The 23,529-nt window shown below is 28.2% G+C and overlaps 3 protein-coding genes across 8 annotated transcripts; 2 read left to right on the top strand and 1 right to left on the bottom strand.

Annotated features, from left to right (window-relative positions):
• Positions 1-1,573: 1,573 nt before the first annotated feature.
• LOC122500098 (serine/threonine-protein kinase tousled-like 2) lies at positions 1,574-14,505 on the bottom strand. Of its 3 annotated transcripts, XM_043608827.1 has the most exons (3): positions 14,370-14,505; positions 13,849-13,932; positions 1,574-4,310 (listed from the first exon to the last, which is right to left on the bottom strand). In XM_043608827.1, the coding sequence occupies exon 3, from the start codon at positions 4,248-4,250 to the stop codon at positions 2,088-2,090; it is 2,163 nt and encodes a 720-aa protein (XP_043464762.1). In that variant the 5' UTR covers positions 4,251-4,310; positions 13,849-13,932; positions 14,370-14,505; the 3' UTR covers positions 1,574-2,087. The 3 variants fall into 3 exon arrangements, with proteins under 3 accessions (XP_043464762.1, XP_043464761.1, XP_043464760.1); XM_043608826.1 differs by lacking the exons at positions 13,849-13,932; positions 14,370-14,505 and adding an exon at positions 9,272-10,399; XM_043608825.1 differs by lacking the exons at positions 13,849-13,932; positions 14,370-14,505 and adding an exon at positions 9,132-9,265.
• Positions 14,469-19,324, top strand: LOC122500100 (lysosomal acid glucosylceramidase-like). 3 transcript variants are annotated; one of them, XM_043608828.1, is made up of 8 exons: positions 14,469-14,604; positions 16,640-16,748; positions 16,995-17,307; positions 17,401-17,663; positions 17,936-18,367; positions 18,524-18,603; positions 18,671-18,957; positions 19,064-19,324. In XM_043608828.1, the coding sequence occupies exons 2-8, from the start codon at positions 16,709-16,711 to the stop codon at positions 19,173-19,175; spliced, it is 1,527 nt and encodes a 508-aa protein (XP_043464763.1). In that variant the 5' UTR covers positions 14,469-14,604; positions 16,640-16,708; the 3' UTR covers positions 19,176-19,324. The 3 variants fall into 3 exon arrangements, with proteins under 3 accessions (XP_043464763.1, XP_043464764.1, XP_043464765.1); XM_043608829.1 differs by lacking the exon at positions 14,469-14,604 and adding an exon at positions 14,987-15,005; XM_043608830.1 differs by lacking the exon at positions 14,469-14,604 and adding an exon at positions 15,362-15,380.
• Positions 19,325-20,436: 1,112 nt separating this feature from the next.
• Positions 20,437-23,016, top strand: LOC122500072 (lysosomal acid glucosylceramidase-like). 2 transcript variants are annotated; one of them, XM_043608794.1, is made up of 7 exons: positions 20,449-20,547; positions 20,610-20,928; positions 21,065-21,327; positions 21,391-21,825; positions 21,891-21,958; positions 22,033-22,322; positions 22,804-23,016. In XM_043608794.1, exons 1-7 carry the CDS (start codon positions 20,505-20,507, stop codon positions 22,904-22,906), a joined length of 1,521 nt encoding a protein of 506 aa, XP_043464729.1. In that variant the 5' UTR covers positions 20,449-20,504; the 3' UTR covers positions 22,907-23,016. The 2 variants fall into 2 exon arrangements, with proteins under 2 accessions (XP_043464728.1, XP_043464729.1); XM_043608793.1 differs by having other exon boundaries at positions 20,437-20,928.
• The last annotated feature ends 513 nt before the right edge of the window (positions 23,017-23,529 follow it).

Below are 23,529 nucleotides of genomic sequence, written 5' to 3' on the forward strand. Positions count from 1 at the left end.
AAGTTACATGTGAATAAAAGTTATAATTTTTTATTAATAAAAATAAATGATTTAAGTAACATAACCTTAACCTTTAACAAATGTTTCTTATTGCCAGAAAATTGTAATTTTTATTCAAATGCAACTTTCAATCGTTTTAAATATTCAAAATTACAAATTCTTCGTCTTTCAACCGAGACGAATTAAAAATTTTTCTTTTTCTTTTAAATTACTAATCTAATTAAATTCTTTTAGATTCTTCCCTAATACAATATTAAAATTAAAATGAATATAAAAATAAAAAGAAAGAAGTAAAAAAGAAACAAGAAAACATATCTTATCAATAAATAAAAAAGTTTTACAATGTCGAAGGAATTTATTTTTAACCAAAAATTGAAGTTAGTAACTTATTTATTTATTTTATTATTCATTTTTATTTTATCTATATAAATATTGTAAAAAATTGTTCTATTTTTTTCTGTTTTTTTAAATTTTATTTTCAATTTTGTTTTTATTTCCTTACAAATTTTTATTGAATTTTTAAATTATTCATTTTTTTCTATTTTTCTTAATTTTATTTTAAATTTTGTTTTTATTTCCTTACAATTTTTATTGAATATTTAAATGATTTATTTTTTATTATATTTTTTTAATTTTATTACATATTTAATTTAATTATCTATATTAAATCAATTTTTCTATTTTCATTAAATTTTAGTAATTTAGTATTTTAACATTTCAGTTACTAACAACAAACGTTAGACTTTAATTTTTGGCTAAATTTTAATTCCTTCGACATTGTAAAACTTTTTTTTATTTATCGGTAAGATATGTTTTCTTGTTTCTTTTTTACTTTTGTTTTCATTTTTACATTCATTTTAATTTAATTTAATTTTTTTTTTATTTATTTACAACAAAGCCCAACAGTAAAAACTTTAATTAAATTAACTGTAAACAATTGTAAACAAATAGTATAATTCTGTTTTATCCTCAGTTTACATTATTTCTGTATTTTTATTTATTACTCATTTGATGTTTTTTTTTTTAAATTATTATTTATACTCTTCGTGTATTCTTAACTATCATGGTTATTGGTTTCTGTATTATTATTATTATTATTTTATTTATTGTTTAATGTTTCTAAATTATTATTTATCGTCTTAGTGTTTTTCGTATTTTTATTTCTTCTTTTCTGTGTTTTTATTTTTGTTTTCTGCATTTTTTTCTGTATTTTTATTTTCGTTTTCTGTATTTTCATTTTCTGTATTATTTTCTAAACTCCCCGAAGAGGAGAAATCGCATTGATTTCGAAAAGTTGTAGTAATTTTTTACATTAAAAAAACCACTCCTGTAAAATTTTTTTTTACCATTTCCAATTAAAATCACAACTCGATCGTAAAAATTTACAATTTAAAAAAAAATCGATTTTCTTTCTCGAAAAAAAAAAACCCCCACTTTTTTTTCGGAAACGAAACGCTCTCTCCAATCACAGTTCAGCAAAATGAAAATGAAAAAAAAATCCCCACCTGCTTTGTTTTTTTTTATAGTTTAAATTCGCCACATTTCTAAAAAAGAAAAAGTAAAAAACGTGATAATCTATTAATGCGTCGTTTATTAATTTTTACAATAGTGTTTTCCGCCCAGTTTTTCATAAATATTTCATTCCTACAACAAGTAAAATACCTTTAATGAATATCATTATCCTTTACCTAAAGCAGACGACGTAAAGTGACACGATAATATTTGCAAGGTTTTTTTTTTGTTTTTTTGTTTTCATATTTAAATCATTCATTACACCAAGCATTTATCATTCTCTCTCTCTCTTTCTCTCTCGCTCTCTTTCTCTCTTTCTCTCTCTCTCTCGCTCTCTTGCGTTCTCTCATGTTCTGCAATAAAACATGTAAAACATACAATTTTTTTTTTTACACAATATCATGAATTCCATTTTTACACAATGTCATTCACTGTTTCTTGAAATTATTTGTTTTTTTATTGAGTTTAATCAGTTTTTTTTCAAGTAATATTTATTTATTTATTTATATATATATGTATATCAGTTCCAGTGTTCTCTATCTTTCTCTCTCATTGGCCCTGGATCGTAATTTTCACTACGAACTACTTGAGGCGTTCATCCCGCTGAACATACCAGTGGTGAATGAAGTCTGTTGTTGTTGTTGTAATTGTTGTTGTTGCTGCTGCTGCTGGAGTTGTTGTTGCTGCTGTTGTTGACTATTAGCCTGCCGGCCGTGTTTCGGTGTTGGGGGTTGTAAATATTCTTGTCGCGCCAATGTGAGAACGTCAATTCTTTCCTCTTTTCGATAGGCGAGACAACTTCGAATAAAGCCCTTGGCCTCATTGCTGACCGTTGGTTTGTTCGCGAATTGCACCTCGGTCGCCTTTAGGATTGTGTTCTCCTCGAGAATTGTCGCTTGACTCTGATTATGACCGAAGGGTTTTTTCCCATAGAGACACTGGTAGAATATCACACCGACCGACCAGACGTCGACTTTTGATGATATTTTTGGTGGATTCTTGCCGACGACGAAGCATTCGGGCGGTAGGTACCAGTAGGTGCCGGCGCCTTGGGATGTGAGGTCCATCCCATGATCGGGATTGTAATTCTCCTCGTCCATGACTTTGCTGAGGCCGAAGTCGGTGATTTTGATTTCGCCGCAGACGTTGCCCTCGGTGAGGAGAATGTTGCCGGGTTTGAGGTCGTAGTGAATGACGGGTGGTTTGATTTCGTTGAGGTACTTGAGGGCAGAGACGACCTGCATTACGATCGAGCGGGCCTCCCTCTCGGGAATTGTCTTGTGCTGCTTGAGGTAAAAGTCGAGATCGTGACCGTCGCAGTACTCGAGAACGGTGCAAAAGGAATTGGCGTCAATCTCAAAGACGTCGTAGAGTTTGACAACGCGGGGATGATCGAGGGCCTTGTGAATATTGTACTCCCGAAGGGCGTGCTTTATGTAATTGGCCTTCTTGTCCTCCTTCCAGTCTTTGTTGAGTTGGTGCACTTTGCAGGCGACGTAGCGTTGCTCCTTGAGATCGAAGGCCTTGTGGACTTCGCTGAAGCCGCCCTTGCCTAGGAGCATGAGGAGGAGGTAGCGCTCGTTGAGGACAGGATGGGAATTGAACCTCGATTGGTCCTCATTGTGAATTCGCTTGAGCTCACGAATGTGTAGATTGCGTTCGCGCTCGAGTTTCTCCATTTCGAGTTGGAGGTCGGCGTCCTCTTTTTTGAGGGCGTTCTGCCTGAGTTTGAGGATTTCGTCGGCGACGTAGTACTCTTGCCAGGTGTAGGAGCCGGGGACCGCGTCGGGCTTGAGGAATGTCGCCTCGGTGCCGTTGTGAAGGGCCGACTGGGCCTGGTTTCTCTTTCGCCCCGTCTCCGAGTTTGAGGGCCTCTTCTTGAGGAGGGACTTCTTCTGTCGGTCGATTTCCTCCCGCTCGGTGGTGATTTCCTCCTGGCGTCGCGCGAGCTCCTGAAAGGCGTAGCCGTCGGTCCAGTTCTCCTGAAACGTCGCCCCTACCCTCTGTGTGACGAACTGCCCGAGCCTCAGTCTGTTCTGCATACACTTCTGCCTCGCCTCCTTCTTCTCGATATTCGACTTCTCCTGGAGAAGCTTCTTGACGACTTCTATACACTTATTAATATGCAACTTTTGCTCCTCGATGACTTTCTTCTGACTAGCCACTTGGTGTTTGAGTTCCTCGGCGGCTCGATTGAGCTCGTCAATTTTATTGTTGTGGAGCTCGAGATCGGAGGAGGCTTGTGTCTCGAGTTCCTGGATGAGTTGGCAAGTGAGCTCGGTTTGCATTTGCTTGTGGACCATGTTGCCGGGCGGCAGGGGGGGCAGTTGAATGTGAGATCGAGGCGGCTGCATTAGGGAGAATTCGGCGAGGGGCGACGGTTGAGGTGAAATTAAGGGCTTAGGAAAGTAGTCGTTGATTTTCTTATCGATTGCAATCATTGGTCGTGAGAGTTTCGTCGAGGCGGAACCGCCGCCAGAGTCATCGACCTTGCGTCTCCTCTTGCGCTCCGATGGGGTCCGTGGAACTTTCTCGGGAGTATTGGGATCTATTTCTTTATCACTGTGATTTGAGCCGGTGCTCATGTTAGAGTCTGAACTGTGTACGGACTGACCAGAGTTTACCGAGGACTGGGGTCCCGTCTGGATCTGTGACCCTACAGACGGCCGAGCTCCGAGCAAGCGGGCCTCCAATAGTTCCTGCTTCCTGGGGTCCAGGGCGGCCTGGAGGTGCTCCATCCTGACGCCAGCGCCACCGCGAGAGAGTCCGCCGGTTACCAGTCAGCCGTCATTGTCCATCTGCCAAAAAACACAATAATCAGTAAATTCTCGTCATTATCTCTTCAAGGTTCAATGCACCAATCAAGTTCTTAAAATCGCATCGACTTTCCAATCCATAATTTGATCCATAATTCTTCTAATTACTATTTTTTACTTCTAAAATAAAATTCAAATTTATAAAATAACTTAAGGCAACGGTTACTGGTGCATTTAACCTTCTTTCAATTTAATATTTTCAATCAAAAATACAAATATTCTTTATAATAAACAATTCCACATCAAATTATTCCAAAGAAATATGTTCAGGGCCCTAAAAAATTCAAGAATAATAGTAATTTAAATTCTTTTTCAAAGTCAGCGTTGAAGTTTAATGACAAAAAATACTTTCTTTTTTGATTTGATAAAATTTCTGCATCATGCCAATTGAAATTTCAAAAGTTTATTTTCCACGAATCTGCACGTTATTTAGATTTACATTATCGATATGTAAATAAATATTATATTCGGATTTACATAAACGAAATAGAACTACAAATATATCTAATAACTGAGAATACAAAAGTGAACGTAGGTTTTTCATTAAATTCATAAAAATTTCAAAATAATATCGAGATAATATTCAGAATGTACGTCTCTCTTTCTATCCACGTTTTTTAAAATTTCGCTTGTTGTTTTACACTTATATTCAGAACAATTAAAAAAAAATCTGATTTATTAATTTTATATCTCTTTATTATTTAAAAACACTGCCGATTTCGGCCTTATTTTTTTAAGATTTAGAAGCATCTCTAATAGTTTAAACTTGACAACAATTTGGAAAAGTTTTGAGTAAAGTTGCATTTGTTTTTACTGGAAATTTTTAAAAATATTATTCAGTCTCCGACTTTTTTTTCTTGAACGTATAAATATACTTTTCTATTGAGAATTTTTAAGAGAAATTTTTAATCGGGTGTAACTTTCAACGGAATATTTAAATGAAATTCTGTGTTAATATTTTTCCTTAATATTTCTTTTACATATCGATTTTCATTTAAATGCATAATTATTATTTTAACAAAAATTCAATAATTAAAAATAACTCCATTTAATCAATTTTACGTTTCGATGATTAATTTTTAAAGTCTCTACAGTTAGCGTCGAGTGTCAGCGTCTAATATATTTTTTTTGAGGTGTTTTTTTTTATTACAAAAAATGTATGAAAAATTTTCTTTTTTTCTTTGAAAACTGAAATGAGCCTGAAAATATAGTTTTCATTCGTTTTCAAATACGTAAAGTTTTAAGAAAATAATTTCAATTGATTTGATAATTTTTTCAAAGTTTGTCTTTATCAAGGAAGACAATCTCAATCTTCCGAGACGATAGAAGACTGAAAATAAAGTAAAATGAAATGTTGATAAATTCTCATTCAATTGAAAAAAATATAGTACATAAAATATATACTCCTTTTGAATCAAAATATACTTTAAATTTCCATGAAAATTTAAAAATTTAAATCGTAATTTCCACTCAATTTCAATTTAATTTTTCAATTCCATCTAATTTTGTAATTAAATTAAAATTTCGAAATTTAAATGCAAATTAAAAAAAATTTTATATTTGATGCCAATGAATTCAATTTTTAATTAAATTTTTAACTGAATTTGACTCAAATTTTCAATTGAAAATTAATTTTTTTCAACATTCAAAATAATATTTTTGAATAAAATGAAGAAATGAGTGAAAAAATAATGAAAATTCAACAATTATTTACTTGAGAATCAATTTTCTTTTTGAATACAAAATATTTTTTAATAAAAAGAAAAAATAATGTAAATTAAATAATTATTTAGTTGAAAATTAATTTTTTTAACATTCAAAATAATACTTTTTAATAAAAAAAAAGATAATGAAAATTCAACAATTATTTGGATCGAAAATTTTCCTTTTTTGGAAATATTTTAATTCAATAATTTGTAATTTTATGAATTAAATTAATTTTTGTTAATAACAAAAATTAGTTTATTAAATTTGCAATTTTATAAATTAATTATTTTCATAAATAATGACATTCTTCGTAAGAATTCAATTATTTAATTAAATAGTAAACATTTTTTGCAAAAATTCAATTATTATCAAAAAAAAAAGTTTGAATAAAATTTGACGAAAACATTTGAGTTATTTTATAAAATATTTTATAAAATCCTTCGAAGCAATTCAATAATTTTTTTAAATATTAAAATCTTTGCAAAAATTCAATTATTTTCAAGAAACTTTTTTTCACGACGAAATTCAATTTTTTTCTTCATTCGTTATATAAAATCTTTGCAAAAATTTAATTATTTTCTAAAATAATTTCACGAAAGTATTCAATTTTTTTTTAATTCGTTATAAAATATTTCAAAAGAATTCAATTATTTTCTGTAAAATTTTAATAAATCCCTCGTAACAATTCAATTTTATTTATAAATAGTACAAAATTCATTGCAAAAATTTAAATTTTTTTTAAATTTCAATAAATCCTTCGAATAATTCAATTATATTTATAAATAGTAAAATTCTTATCAAAAATTCAATTGTATTCAAAACAATTTCACGAATAGAAAAAATTCAATTTTTATAAATATTTTTCAAAAAAATTCAATTATTTTCTAAAATTTTAATAAATCCTTCGAAACAATTCAATTATATTTATAAATATTAAAATTCTTTGCAAAATCAATTATTTTCAAAAAATTCCACGAAAAAATTCAATTTTTAACAAACACGAATATTTAAAAAAAAACTTGAAAGGAATTGTTCATAAAATTCAATTATGTTTAAAAATTTTAATTAAAATTATTAAAGAAACTCCATTATTAAAAAAAAAAATATTAAAAAAGAATTTAAATAGAATTTTCCAAAATTTTAACAAAATTCTTCGCTAGAATTTAATTTTTTTCCTAAATAATAAAATTTTTCGAAGAAATTCTATTATTATAAAATTTTTTAAATAAAATTCTTTGCAACAATTCGATGATTTTCAATACATTAATTTTAAAATTGAAAATATTTAAAAAGAATTAATTTAAAAAATTTCAAATTCTGAAATTTAATAATTTCTAAAAATTAAAACTCTAACCCTTCCAAAAAATTCAATTATTTTCTAGAATTTTTAACTAAACTTCGCCTCCAAAGCAATTATCTATATTAATTTTTAATAATTTTCCGAATCATTTTCGATAATTCAATTATTTAAATACAAAAATTCAGATTTTTATAATAATTGAAACCATCAATTTTTTATTTGAGGACATTAAGGTAGAATATTTTCAAAAATTTTAATAAAGAAATTCGTAAAATTAAAACCATTTAAAAATATTTCTAAATAATTTTTGAATGACAATAGTTTTACAAATTCCATACAATTCAGAATGTTTAAAACATTTTTTGAAAATAATTGAAGAATTTTTGTACAATTTAAAAAAAAATTTTAAATAGTATTTTGTCGCAAAATTTTGAAGTAAAGTCGAAAAAGTCGCAATTTTTTAATATATAAGTCGATAAAAAGTCGCATTATTTGAAAATAGTCTAAAAAAGTCGAAAAAGTTGGAATTTTTGAATATAAGTCGATAAAAAATCGAAAAAAACACAATATTCGAGGCCTGTTTATTAAATTTATCTAATTTTTAAAAATTTATTCAATTTTATCAAATTTGTTCAATTTTATCAAATTTATTCAATTTTATCAAATTTATTTAATTTTATAAATTAATGTTTGTTCCCAACAATAATTAATTTACAAAATTGCAAATTTCTTGCATATAAAGTTAAGAAGAGGAATTTAAAAAAAACTTCAAAACACTTTTCGCAGGAGATAAATAATAATAATAATAAAAATAAAAAATGGACGGACACCGAAAAAAAAGGGTAAAAATGATTAAAATATCGATTTTGCTTTATGTAATTTTCCAATGCATATAAATTGCATACACACACACACATATAGAAATCGGCATACGAAACAAAATGGGTTATTAATACAACTTAATAAATCGATCAAATAATAATATATACATTCTAAACATCAAGTTATACGGACAGTAAGTGAGTCTCTCTCTCTCGCAAATTCGGGAACTTGACCCTAACACTTAATCGATATCATGAGACTTGTATATGTGTACGATTACACCTACGAGTGAGAGAAAACACCGAAAAAAATCAAAAAAAGAAAATTTCTTTTTCCAAAATGTTACTTTGCACTCTCGTCAAAAAAAAATACACATACAAATTTTCCAAAGGAAAATAAATCCCTTTGAATCGATTTCAGTTGGCTATGAGAATAAAGCAAAGAGAAACAGAGAAAGAGAGAGAGAGAGAGAGAGAAAGGGAGTTGTGAAAAAAAAGAACAATCTGAAACGTACCCAAAGTTTCCTGAAATCGAAAACTATTCGTAATTACGTTTCGTTCATTTCGAATTTCGATTTTAAAAAATCATTTTTTCCTCCTGAGAGATAGAAAGAGAGAGAAATTAATTTTGCACTTTTCATCAATTTTTCCCGTGGACCTAAAAAAAAAAAAATTCGCGATACTTTCCCGGAAAAATTTTCTCCCGAAAGAACACACACACAAAAAAAAAATTTCTCTCCCTTTTAGTGAGCGAAGACTTATAATAAAATCGCGACGAGTGTATTAAAATTTTTGTTGTCCACAAAGTGTGTGTGTGTATTTCTCTCTCTAGGCTCTCCTCATCACTTTTTTTCGAGAGAAGAGAGGAAGAAACTTTTTTCTTTTTTTTTTTTTTGTATATATGTGAGAAAAGCGTCGTTGAAAAGCGTCGCGAATCACACACGCGTTTAACACCCGAAATTCGGAGAGACTTACTTGTTTCCGTTTAGAGGAACTAGCCGATGGGATGCTTGGTGCAATGAGAATTCGTCAATTTGCATCTCCGCTGGTCAAAGTTAGTCCAACTGTCGGTATTAGAAAACAAAATGAAACTCACGTTTTGAGGTTAGGGTTACCTGCTTATTGTAGACGCCATATTGGCTCTTTGACGTCAGGAATTCGGATCCCATCGAGGAGAGTAGTTATACTGTAGTAGTTGACACCGGGAATTTGGTATAAGAACCAACACACTAGATTTTCCTTCTCTCTCTCTCTTCCCCCTTTCTCCTCCTCCTCCTCCCCCCTCTTTCAAAACCACAATTCCACTTTTTTTTTTACCCGAAAAAAAATAAATTCACCCACTTTTTTCGATTATAAAAAACACAATTTTCGAAAATATCACAATATTTCCCGGTAGATGAAAGAGAAAACACTTGATATTTTTGAGGTTATAAATATATTTTTCCTGGTTCAATGAATCGGGCGACGTTGCAATGACGGATTAAATGGCTCACACGAAAATGGGGAGTAACACACTACTTCTCTCAACAATAAATATTTTTTTTTTTCACTACTACGAGGAGCTTTTTTTTCACGCGAAGGAGAGATTTTTTTTTACGTACCGGAAGCGGAATAAACGAGTTTACATTATTTTTCATTAAAATAAATAGTCACAATATTCACGAATCGTTGCCGACTTTTTTCTTGTGTGGAAGGGGAGGGAGCACACAACACCGTTTTCTCTCTAAACGAGACGAAGACTTTTCTTTCCTGTAAACAATGTCTGGAATTCGCGAAATCGCGACTACACGAGGGTTGTGTTTCAAACGGTTTTGTGACTGCTGCGTTTGAGATATAAAGGGCTTTTCGCCTCGACAAACAGGGTGGAGAAGTTCTGGGGAATTTTCTGGGGTGTGCACACATTTTTCATATCACGATCACGATCATCATCATCTTCCTCTCATCGAAACAATATCACACAATTTTTTTTTTTTTACTTTATGTCATCGCGCACAGTTTATAAAATTTGTATCGACAACATTTTTTCTTTCCTCTCAATTAAAACTACACTCGACTATTTTCTTAATCTTCGGCTTTTTAAAACAGTTTTTTTAAAACATTTTTTTTAAAGTTTTTAACAAGATATTAAAAATTATTTTTAAGGAGTAAAAATTTTTGTCGTTACTATAAATATATATTAATTATGTATATGTATATATAATCGGTGGGTAAAAAGAATATTTCAGGAGCACACACACGACACCGACGAGAGTTGAAAGTTACTAAAAAGTAGTACTGAACGACCGGCGAAATCTAGTGGATTCCTCCCGTTCATTCATAAACACCAAGGGATAAAGAAGGAAATGTCAATTTCAAATAAACCATTTTCTGCTATTTGCTACTACCTTTCCGATTAGTGTACACACTTTTCTTTCTCTATTTTTTTTCTCAAATATATATATATCTACAGAAATTACATAATTTCATTTAAAAGGAAAAAAAGACAAACGAAATAGAAATAATATTTGTATTTAAACGAAAGCGAAAGTTAAAATTCGCGAAAATATTAAAATTTCCAGAGGTTTTTAAAACAAGGTGGATATGTATTAAAAATAAGGGGAAAAATAGATATACGTAATTAATTATAATTTAATGTTAATAATAATAATAATAATAATAATAATATGTATAATAATAATGTTAATGATTATAATAATTATTATTTAAATATTATTGATTCTAATTTATTGTTTAAACTAATAGTTTAGTTGTATAATAATAACAAATTGTAATAACAAATAATAATTATCAAACAATAACAAATTGTAATAACAAATTATAATTAACAAATTGTAATAAAAAATAATAATTAGCAAATTGTAATAACAAATTATAATTAATAAATTGTAATAAAAAATAATAATTAAAAAATAATAACAAATTGTAATAATAAATGATAAAAAATTGTAATTAATAAATAACAGAATTGTAATAATAATAATAATAATAATAATAATATAAGTGCAGAAATTTAATTAAAAATTCTCATCAAAATTTCAATTATCTTTAGAAATAAATAAATTCTTTTCTGAAATTCAATTATTTTCATAAATAATAAAACTAATTGTAGAATTTCAATTATTTTTAATACATGTTTTAATCGAATTCCTTGAAAAAATTTAAATAATTGAATTCTAGTAAAATTTTCTTATAAATATTGATTTAAAAATGGATTTCATTAAAAATTTTAGATTATAATTGAATTTTAAAAGCATTAGAGCGTAAATTTTTAGAAATAATTGAATTTTGAAAAGGTTAAAAATTTTTATATGTTTAGTTGAAAACACGAAAAAAATTCCTTTTTGTAAAAGTTAGAAATTATTGCAAAAATTCAATTATTTTCAAAAATTTCAATTATTTTATTATTATTTATTTTTAATTATTCGCAAAAATTAAATATTGTTCGAAAGTAATCAAATTTTTCTTTAAGATTCAATTATTTTCACAAATAATAAAAGTTATCGCAGAATTTCAATTATTTTATTAATTTTTAATACAATTTTAATTGAATTTCTCGAAAAACGGATAATTATTCTTAAAAATTTTATTATAATTCGTTGATAGAATTCAATTATTTGAAAATTTGTTGATAACGATTCTTTATGGGAATTGAATTTTAAGAATCATTCATAATTATTCAATAAACTATTTATTTGCATTTTATTTGTATTTAAATAATTGAATTCATAGTAGAATTTTCTAATAAAAATTGATTTTCATTTCATAAAAATGAATTTCAGTTAAAATTTTAGATAATAATTGAATATTGAAAGCTATATAACGTAAATTTTTAAAAATAATTAAATTTTGAAATTAATTTTTTTGAAAAAGTTTAATTGAATTTTTTTAAACATTATTTTAAGTTTTTATTTTCTAATATTTATTTAATTGAAGAATTTACGAATAATTGAAATTTCGTAAAATTGAATATTGTAAAGAAATGGATTTGAAAATTGTCAAAGAACTTTTTCGAAAATTTAAAAAAACAATCGTAGAATTTTAGTTAAAAATACCTATGTAAATAATAATTCAATTGTAAATGATTCTATCACTCGGTCATCTTTAATTATTCTAAAACCTGAAGAAATCGATAACTCCGAGTCAAAGACTCGGAGACTCGGAGTTATCGATATCTTCATGTTTCAATTATTTTCAATAAAATTTCACGAAAGAATTAAATTTTTTTTCTAAAATTTTAATATTTATAAAAATTATGAAAATATGAAATATAAATATAATATATATTTTTCGAAAGAATAATATAATATAATATAATATAATATAATATAATATAATATAATATAATATAATATAATATAATATAATATAATATAATATAATATAATATAATATATAATATAATATAATATAATATAATATAATATAATATAATATAATATAATATAATATAATATAATATAATATAATATAATATAATATAATATAATATATTATATTATAATATATTATAATATATTATAATATAATGTGATATAATAAAATATATTATAATATATTGTTTTTTTACTTTTTAAAATAATACATTAAATCCAAAAAAAGTGATCCGCATTCAATATAGTTTTAAATGTATTTTCTGCAGAAATATTTGTATTTGAAGTAAAGGGAAACATTTCAGTCAATGCATAGGGAAGACCGGGTGCGGTTGAGCACTATATAGGAAAAACTAGAAACTGAAACTAGACCCAATAAAAACTCAGGGTGACTAGTAATAAAATTTCCTTCAACAAAATTATTTTTCCTTCAAATGTCCGATATTATTCGATTTGTTATTAATATTATACATTTTATAGAAAAGAAAACTTGTTTTAAAAAAAAATTATATTATTGTTATTATTATTATTAATACTATTATTGTCATTAATATTAGTTATTTATTATATAATAATAATAATAATAATAATAATAATAATAATAATAATAATAATAATAATAATAATAATAATAATAATAGATTATTATATAAATAATTATATTAATTGATATTAATAAATAATTATTTATATTATTATTATTATTATTATTATTATTATTATTATTATTATTAATATTATTATATTATATTATCATATATTTTAATAATTATAATGTAATATATTATATTAATTGGCATTTTTTATTTATAAAAGTATATAAGTTCCAATTTAATTAATTTGAAATTACCGCCTTTAAAATCAAGGGATAAAAATTATTATCCTCATTTTTTAAAAATTAAAATTTCCCTTATTAGAATTTTAATTTACTTATTACTGAATATAAAAAATTTTAATTGAAGACAAAAATGAAATATTTAAATTAAAATAAATTGATCGTATCTAAAATATAAAAGCAGATTTCTACTTTACTGATTGCCATTAGCCAAACATAAAAATATAATTGTCGTCATCAATAACGATCTACAACTGAATGAATAAAATTCCATTGATGTAAATCGTGGTAAATAACGATAATTCTATTTTTCTTCTAATCCTGCTCTTTAAATTTTTCGCGGGAAATATTGAAAAAAAAAATATTTTTTTTATGAGCAAAAAACCGAAAATTTTCTTCTCATAGGTTAGATTTTGCTCATAAATAAATGCAAAAACCAAATTAATCGAAAGAATAGTTTTCAAATAGAAGATAATAAAATCCTTACTTGGATGAATCGATTCCTTCGCGAAAATTATTAATCCATATCAGCACAGTTTTTGTTTTTCAATCCTTTAAATCCTGCATATACCTGAAAAAATAAATTTAAAGCCGATTTTTAGTCACCGGTGTGTGAAATTATCTTTAAACTATAAAAATAAATTACTGCCAACGTAAAATTAAATTTTCACAAATTCTCTAGTATTTTCATTTGGATTTTCCGGGGTGAATAACTGAATACTGACAAAATTCACTAGAACAAATAATGGTGGTACTTTAACCGAAAGTTTAAGCCGGCGGGAATTTTTTTAAGACACTTTTTTCTTTTTTAAAAAAGTTATTTCCGCATCAATACAAATATGGCTTCCTAGGGAATTTACCATCTCGAAAATTCTTAGAAACAATTGTTCACCAAAAATCCTGCTTTGCTAATGACTTTGTGAATTGACACAATTAATTTTTGAAAAAAAAAAATTAATTTTAATTTGACATTTATCATAGATTTATAAGTTTAGTAATTTTACTTACAGCACTTATTTTGTCGGATAATATTTCTTAATAAAAGCAATCTTGGCGGAAATCTAGAGAAATTACTCGAAATCAATAGGAAAAAATTGGTGATTTCAAGTAATTTCCCTAGATTTTCACCCGTATTGTATCTTGAGTATGAGAACAATGATGGCGACTCTAAATCTGGGTATATCTAAAATAAAATCCGGTGCCATGCCGTGAAAACAAGAGAAATTCCAAATTGATAGAAAAGGTATTTAAAATATAATCCTTATTTACTTGACACTACAATCTTTTGTGCCCGAATTTAACCGTACGACAATAAATTACGAGCTTTTATATTCCGAAACGTGAATCTTCCGATCGCGGAAATGAATGAACGCTATGATATTATACATATATCTATATATGTATATCACTAGTCGTCGACTGTCGCTAATGCAGATATAGTTCTTATCTCGCTATATTTTCAACATTCAATAAATTCTTGCTCGATAAATTAGTGACTTTCTTGTCAATTGATGCTTGTTTGTTTCCATCGGTAATTTACCACTTAAGTTATTTCCTACATTTTTTTTTATTTAATTCATTTAACTAGATTTTTCAGTGATGTGAATAACACTGAAGATGTCATTCTGAGGTTTTATACGCCATGTGCGTATTTTTGTAAATATAACCTTAATTTTAATTGGAGAATGACAATTCAATAAAATCATTGTAGAAATTTATTGTATGGGACAATGAATAATTTTGCATTTAAAAATAATTTACTGTGAATGAATTTTAGGTTATATAGTGAAATGGTATTTCAATAGTCAAAATTAAAATTATAAAAAAGTATTCAAATAAAAGTAAATTATAAATGATAAAATAATTATTTAACAGAAATAGGAAATGGAGAATATAATTTTGACAATAAGAAATATAATTTCGTTAAATTCAGAGTTTAAGGAATTCAAAATAAGGTTAACTGAGTACAATAATTTACTAAGTTACACAAAGATATGAAAAAGGCCCAGCTGATTCAAGGTCAAGGTTATATAATAATAATGCGAATAATTAAAAATTATGTTCAATGGTATTTCGAAATATGAAAATTATCTGAAATGACATTTCGACGTTTTGAAAATTATGAAATTGAAATTTGAGGAATAATCATTAAAATCAAGGATTTGTCTATGAAACTATCGATTTACACTTTTTCGGTGTAATTTTTATTATGGATGCGAAAAATGTGGGATTTTTATTGTAATTATAACTCTATTTTTACACATATAAATAAATCTCAGAGGGCATGGCTTGAAAAAATTGCAAAATAAAGAACAAAAATAGTTACTAAGGGGTTTTAGTGGTCGCTGATTATGAATTTGACATCAGATTTTTAAAATTCAAAATGGCGGAACAGATAAATTAAAAACTGTTTAGAATCGGATAAAATTTTTTACCCAGGGGTTTTCGCGGTCACTGATTACGAATTCGACATCAGATTTTCAAAATTCAAAATGGCGGATTCAATATGGTGGAAGAAAAAGTTTGAAATTGATCGGATTCGATTGAAACTCAATATTCGGGGGTTTTCTAGGTCGCTGATTACGAATTTAGCATCAGATTTTTAAAATTCAAAATGGCGGATCCAATATGGCGTATGGGGTACGATAAGAACTTAAAGGCTTCTATATATGGGAATTATAGGAACTTATAGGATCCCATGTGGGTTTCCCTAGGAACCAATCTAATTTTCCGCATATGGGATCCTATTATAAGGGAATAATACTAGGAATAATATTAATACTGACTAGGAATCCTTACCCTATTTATTATTAAAATTAATAAAATATGAATTGAGCGAGACATAATTTTAATTTCATAATATTCAACTGTATTCACAAACTTTTTTTTTCATATCACTTGCAATTTTCTTTTTTTAAAACATATATCTTATCTTATTATCTTCCTTTTTTGATATTTAAGTTACGTAACCAAAACAAATGCATCATTTCATTAAAAAATTTTCGGCTTAGTTTAATTAAATATTAAAATTTTTCTTTTTTTTATAATATGAAATAATTATTTCAGACCTAATTAATTTTATACCGGTCTAAAAGGTTTTTTTTGTTTTGTTTCGATAAACACTTTCTCAAAAAATTTGGAAATAAATTAAAATTTTGCTGATTATATATTTATCATAAATTCTTATCTGTGACAAACGTCAGAGTACCCTACATAGTCATGGACAAATGCTTATGTATTTAAATTATATTCGATATAATATATTTAAATTGTTGCAGTTTTACATTTTTTGCCTCCTCAACGATTCGCAGGAGTAAAAGTTATTCGAAATTGAAAACATCACCAAAATGCTTGTACCAGCTTTCTTCGCTTTATTTACGATAGCAGGTAAATTATCTTTCATTAGAAAAATCGTCATTATTTGCATTTATATTGTAAAAATATAAACTTTTAAAATGTATAAATATTGAAACTAGAAAATTTTTAAATTATTCAAAAATTTGGAATCTACTTTTTAATTTAGAACTCTAACAAAATTAGAACTACAAGGAGTAATGTGTTTCGTTTAGAACAATAGACTAATTTTAGAAATTTTCTCCATCGGGGATTTAAAACATTTTCATATATTCATAGCTGGCAATGTTTGCATCCCTCGTCATTTTGGAGATAGCAGCATTGTATGTGTTTGCAATTCCACATATTGTGATTCCACTCCGGAAACTAATGTCGAACCTGGAAGATTTCTCTGGTACTCGTCGACGAAATCCGGCCAGAGAATGGAATTAACAGTGGGGAGAATAAGCAACCGCTCCTCCTCGTCGAGAACCATCACCATTGATCATAAATCGAAGTATCAGGATATAAAAGGATTTGGCGGTGCCTTTACAGACGCGGCAGGAATTAACATTCGAAATCTCAGCGAGGCTACTCAAGAACAATTATTCAAGTAAGAAATCTACTACTTCTCGCAAAAAGTGTAGTTAAACACTAAATTGATATAATTTAGATCGAACTATCGAAAAAATTGAATTTCTTCCAGTACATACTTTGCCAAGGAGGGAAACAGATACAACATTGGACGCGTTCCAGTTGGGGGAACTGACTTTTCAACAAGATTTTACACATACGATGATTTTAAAGAAGATACGCTTTTAAGGAATTTTAGCCTCGCCCCCGAAGATATGAGCTACAAAGTTCCATTGATGCAGAGGGCTTTGAGAATAAATCCAGAATTGAAATTCTTGGCAGCTACTTGGACCGCGCCTACTTGGATGAAAACGAATGACTATTACACCGGTTTTGGTAAGTTTGGAACACTTTATACTAGTAAACCCACAAAGCATAATTTAAAATTTGAACATAAAAATTTAACCGATTAAAACCGAAAACCGACTTAAGAAAATTGTTTCGAAAACCGGTTATGGATTTTCGTCCGTATAGGCCTAAATAGTACAATTGAGGGTTCAGATCTTAAAAGGGTACATGTAGCACTGATTCTAAATATGATATATGTCCCCTTTTAAGATCAGGAACCTCAATTAACTCATAGTCGTAAAATACACAAATCTTCATAGGTTTTCTAAAAAAAGAATACTACCAACTGTACACGGATTACTTGCTAAGGTTTATGGACGAATACAAAAGAGAGGGCCTAGAAATGTGGGCTCTTTCAACTGGTAATGAACCTTCTAATGCTTATTATCCTCTAAGTCGCATCAACGGAATGGGTTGGACAACGAGTGGTATTGCAAATTGGGTGGCAAATAATTTAGGACCGTCTTTAGCCAATTCGCCACATAATCAAACTATCATCATCACTGTTGATGACCAAAGGTACTCCCTACCATGGTCTGTTGATTTAATTTTCAAAAACAATCTCGCCGAGAAGTACATCAGTGGCATTGGTATCCACTGGTATTGGGATGCTCTTGTTCCAGCCGCTGTCTTAGACATGACCCATAATCACTTTCCAGACAAGTTTATGATGATAACGGAATCCTGTGAAGGTTAGTGTCAGAGAAGCTAAAAATCTGAAAGGGAAGGGAACTACTTAAGTCGTTTTAACCCTCTGCTGATGCTAACGACCCTTAGTGTTCAAAATGACGATTTTGGACACTAAGGGTCGTTAACATCAGCAGAAGATTAAATTTATCTCGTTTAAGGTTCTTTTCCATGGCAAAATCCAAAGGTTAGATTAGGAAACTGGGAAAGAGCTCAATCCTACGTGACACAAATAATCGAGGTAATGAAATTTTGAAAAATTAAAATACGGCATTCTCCTAACTTTTGACATCCTCTTCTTATAACAGAATCTACAACACTGGTCAACTGGGTGGGTTGATTGGAATTTGGCTCTTGATAAAACCGGTGGGCCAACTTGGATTAATAATAATGTCGATTCTCCAATTATAGTGAATCCAGAGAGTGATGAATTTTTCAAGCAACCAATGTACTATGCTCTTCATCATTTTAGCAGATTTTTGCCACGTGGATCCATTCGAATTGGAAGCAAGGACAGTTCAATAATGTTTCATCCACTTCGATCGGTGGCCTTTCACACACCAAAGAATGAAACCGTTGTGATAATTCACAACAGGTAAAGAAGTGACAATATACAATCTTTTAATAACTGAAAAATCATTCTACGATGATATCATCATAGAATGATTTTTCAGTCATGATATGAAAATTTCTTCCCCTAGGAGTGAAAATTATAAAGAAGTTGATCTTCTTGATGCGGAAAATGGAATTATAAATCTTCAATTAGCGCCGCTTTCGATAAATACAATTGTCTATTTGGCTCAAAATAATTAGTGGACAATTCGACGATGTGTAATTGTCACACATATGCGACTGAAATAATATTGCTTTACCAGAAATTAGAATGTAATACCTACATTTAATTAGATTTAATTGTTTAAGATAAAGAAAATCAAAATTTGAATAAAAAAATACTATGTATATCCCCGTCTTATTACTTCCTATTCCACATGACCATCTGATACATGACCATTACATGATGAATATTACAGAGTATTACAGAATATTACAGATTACAAAGTGAAGAACACGTGTTTTTTTTTCTTAAATACTATTCATCATTCTTAATAATATTCTTAATATATGGGATGATAAAAAGTGAAAAGTGACAAAACAATAAAAAAATATATATAAAATATCATAAGTGATCAGAAGTGAAAAAAGTTGTCCGTGCATCACGACATTAAAAATAGTATATCTTTGATACATTATGCTGTAAAATTGAAATTAAAATTGGACAATTTTCTATATTTCTTAATACATCATAATTAAAAAATATTTATTTTAATAATAATTAGAAAAAAAGATACAGCCTATTTAATAATAGTGACGCATGGACGTTTTTCATGGAAATGCCTTGTTATTAACAAAATTGTAATAAATAATTAATTAACAAATAATAAGATTGTGTTGCGGGAGCTGGACGATCATAAAATACTACTTTGGTTACATAATGTAAAAGATCCTAGTTCAAGATTATTAAGAAGGAGAATAACCATAGAGGGAACATGACACAATACTTCGAAAATTGGAAAAGGAATAAAGAAATTGGAAACGTTACAATAAAACCTAATGCTCAAGAAAAATTATGGAAGACGATACTAAAAAAATTTACCCCCATTCAATAAAGAAAACTGGTTAAAATATTTTGAAGATCGAGTTAAAGAATTCATAGATGTAGGGCAACATTATGGAGAAAATAAAACTATTCAAAAGGCAAAACAATTAGTAGAATGGAAAGTTATGAACGAAGATTTAAAAGTTCTGATAGTGTTACCCCTTTAGATAATTGAAAAATAGTAAATTTTGACATTACTTTTTGCTAAAAATTTCCTAAATGAATAAATGAAAAAATTGTCTAAAATCGCACTCAGAAAATTTTGTCTTTGTTGAAACTATGTTTCTTATCTCTAAGGTTAATACGGATAATTGGACAACATTTTTTGTAGATAATTTTCACATTTCTGCAATATATCACCTTTACTAATGACTTTGTCCTTTCGCGAAAAACCCATTTTTTGTAAAAATTCTTATCTCGCGTTCTACTATTACATATAGCTGGAAATAAGTAACAAATTCAATTTTTTGATAAGTTAAGAATAGATGATGCTGTGGATACTAGTGATTTTCACATGTATAACAGCAGGTGTGTAATTTTTGCCTATAAAATAAATAATGTAGATTTTGAAAAAATAACTATTCAAACAGGTAATTCCGAGGAGTGTATATCTCGTAGTTTGGGACACAATGGGAACGGTTGTATCTGCAATTCGACGTATTGTGACTTTATGGAAGAACAAGGACCTCCTGAAGAGTTAACTTTTCATTGGTATGCGAGTGATGAATCTGGCGAACGAATGAGGTACAAAAAAGGCTACATGGACAAATTGAAGACGAACGGTTCTATCATATCCCTAGTTCGTGGAAAGAAGCATCAAACAATTTTAGGTTTTGGAGCAACAATCACTGATTCTGCTGCTATTAATATTCAAAGTGTTAGTCTTCCTACTCAGGACAATTTAATTCAGTAAGATATTAGGATTTTTTTTTATTTGATAATTTTTAGCAAATACCCCAAAATTTTTGGGTGACTTCGAATTCTAAGTCAAGGAAAATTTGAATTGTCGAACTCATAATCATTTTTGAGTTACTTTTTCTTGTAGTTCTTATTTTGGAGAAAAAGGCAGTAGATACAGTTTCGGTCGAGTGCCGATTGGAGGGACAGATTTTTCAACTCGAAAATACACTCTCGACGATGTTAATGATGATGTCACCCTGAAGCATTTCGCACTTGCCGATGAGGATCTGTATTACAAAATTCCCCTCCTGCAGAAGTCGGCGTTATTAAATCCAAATCTAAAGTTGATAGCAGTTCCTTGGACCGCACCAAAATGGATGAAAATTACGGAATCTTTTTCAGGATTTGGTAAGTTATAAAAGAAAGCCAGCGAATTAAATATTAAACTTATAGGAATTTCATTTATTCAAGGTTTTTTGAAGCCAAAACACTACCAGACTTTTAGTAACTATTTGATAAAATTTCTGGATGAATACAGTAAATTCGGTATGGAATTTTGGGGTCTCTCAATAGGCAATGATCCGCAAAATGCGTTAAATCCATTGAGTCATCAAATGACAATGGCATGGTCTCCAGCTAAAGCAGCAAAATTTATTGGTCAAAACTTAGGTCCATCTATAAATGAATCTTCACATAATGGAACTCGAATACTAATCTTTGATGATTCTCTTGATTATTCAATATCTTGGTATGTGAGGAAAATAATGAAAAATAAACTTGCCGAACCTTTCGTTGGTGGAACTGCGGTTCACTATCATTATACTACAATTACAAGGAAGAAGGTTCTGGACAAAATTCATAAAAAGTATCCTAATAAATATATCCTAATGACAGAGGCCTCTGAGCGTAAGTCTTCTAGTTTTGTAAAACTTATCTAAGAGAGAATCTTGAACATAAAAAGAAATTTATAGTTTTCAGAAAGAAAACCTGCTTCGGTTGTTGGGATCAGTCGATTAACTATATTCTGGAAATGTTTGCGGTACAAAAATAATTACCAATTGAACCTTTGTTTTCTATAACTTGATCGCACGTAAACATTTATTTACTTTTTAGTTCCTTCAACACTCGGTTGCTGGTTGGATAAATTTGAATCCAGTCTTGAATAAAGACGGAGGACCGAATCTTTCAAAATATAAATACGCTCCTTCAATAATAGTCGACGCGAAAAATGATCAGTTCTTCAAACTTCCTTTGTACTATATTATTCAACATTTTAGTCGTTTCGTACCTCCTGGATCAGTGAGAATTCACACGGAAATTAATTTTCAGCCTTTGTATGATGCTATTCAAGTTCTTGCTTTTGAAACACCACAGGATGAGACGGTTGTCGTGGTTTATAATAAGTAAGTTAAAAATTACGAACAATTTCAAAAAACCAAAAATGATGAATTCTTATAAATGGACCCCAACCGGAAATACTACTAAAATTCTGGATGCTTCGGGCCCCAGTCGATTTTTCTTCAGCTTCTTGAATTTACTAGTTATCAAAAGCATAATACAAACTTAAAATTCGAAATTTATAAAAAAGAATTCGACTTGGACCGAAAATTAAAATATTTTCTTCGGAGTCCCTTAAAATTTTTAATTTTCAGAATTAGGAAAAATGCTTCTATTTTTGCATACGGTAATATAATATGTATGATAATAATGCAGTTTGTAATATTCATAATATTCATAATAAACTGCACTTTATTCAATATTTAAAAGTCAAATAGTAATTTTCTCTGGTAATAAAATTTAAATAAAATTTCGCATTTCACTCTGTTCTACTTTTCACTCATTAATTTATTATCTTTACTTTTACGCTCTTTGTTTTTTTTTCAGAAATCGTTTAACCTACAATGTTGGAATAACCGATGAAAATGAAGGAGTCATCAATTTTTCTATCAAAGGGTTTTCTCTTAACACAATCATATTCAAACGATAAAATTCAAATAAAAATCAAATTTTGCGACTTTCTATATTAATAACTAAAATTTATTACATATATTAAAAATTTATCTATTCTATTTAAAATCTCCTTATAAATTACAGAAACGTGAGGAAAATGTTTTGTAACAAATATAAAATTGGAAAATATAATTGGATAAATATTTTACTGAATAATTGAATGATTCTTAAAATTCAATTCCCATAAAGAATTTTATGAACAAATTTTTAAATAATTAAATTCTTTCGACGAATTTTAATAAAAATTTTAATAATAATGACATTTTTTTGAGAAATTCGATTAAAATTGTATTAAAAATAAATAATTGAAATTCTGCGATGAGTTTTATTATTTGTGGAAATAATTGAATCCCTAAAGAAAAAAAATTGAATCCCCTGTTAAAATTTTATTATTTATGAAAATAATTGAATTTCTAAAAGAAATTTTATTATTTACGAAAATAAATGAATCCCTGTAAAAAAAATTGATTATTTATGAAAAGAATAATTGAATTATTGCGAAAATATTTATAAAAAATTTGTAAATAATTGAATTCCTGTAAAATTTTCATTATTTTATGAAAATAATTAAAGGTTTGCGTAGAATTTTATTACAATTTT

This window comes from Leptopilina heterotoma, unplaced genomic scaffold, assembly GCF_015476425.1.
Source record: "Leptopilina heterotoma isolate Lh14 unplaced genomic scaffold, ASM1547642v1 Lhet_181, whole genome shotgun sequence".
Taxonomy (NCBI): domain Eukaryota; kingdom Metazoa; phylum Arthropoda; class Insecta; order Hymenoptera; family Figitidae; genus Leptopilina; species Leptopilina heterotoma.

Excerpts from the sequence above, each read along its gene's own strand:
- LOC122500098 (XM_043608827.1), bottom strand. The coding sequence starts at position 4,250 with ATGGAGCACCTCCAGGCCGCCCTGGACCCCAGGAAGCAGGAACTATTG.
- LOC122500100 (XM_043608828.1), top strand. The coding sequence starts at position 16,709 with ATGCTTGTACCAGCTTTCTTCGCTTTATTTACGATAGCAG. Across the intron at positions 17,308-17,400 it reads ACTCAAGAACAATTATTCAA|TACATACTTTGCCAAGGAGG; the intron begins GTAAGAAATCTA and ends AATTTCTTCCAG. Across the intron at positions 18,368-18,523 it reads GATAACGGAATCCTGTGAAG|GTTCTTTTCCATGGCAAAAT; the intron begins GTTAGTGTCAGA and ends ATCTCGTTTAAG.
- LOC122500072 (XM_043608793.1), top strand. The coding sequence starts at position 20,534 with ATGTATAACAGCAGGTGTGTAATTTTTGCCTATAAAATAAATAATGTA. Across the intron at positions 20,929-21,064 it reads ACTCAGGACAATTTAATTCA|TTCTTATTTTGGAGAAAAAG; the intron begins GTAAGATATTAG and ends TTTTTCTTGTAG. Across the intron at positions 22,323-22,803 it reads GTTGTCGTGGTTTATAATAA|AAATCGTTTAACCTACAATG; the intron begins GTAAGTTAAAAA and ends TTTTTTTTTCAG.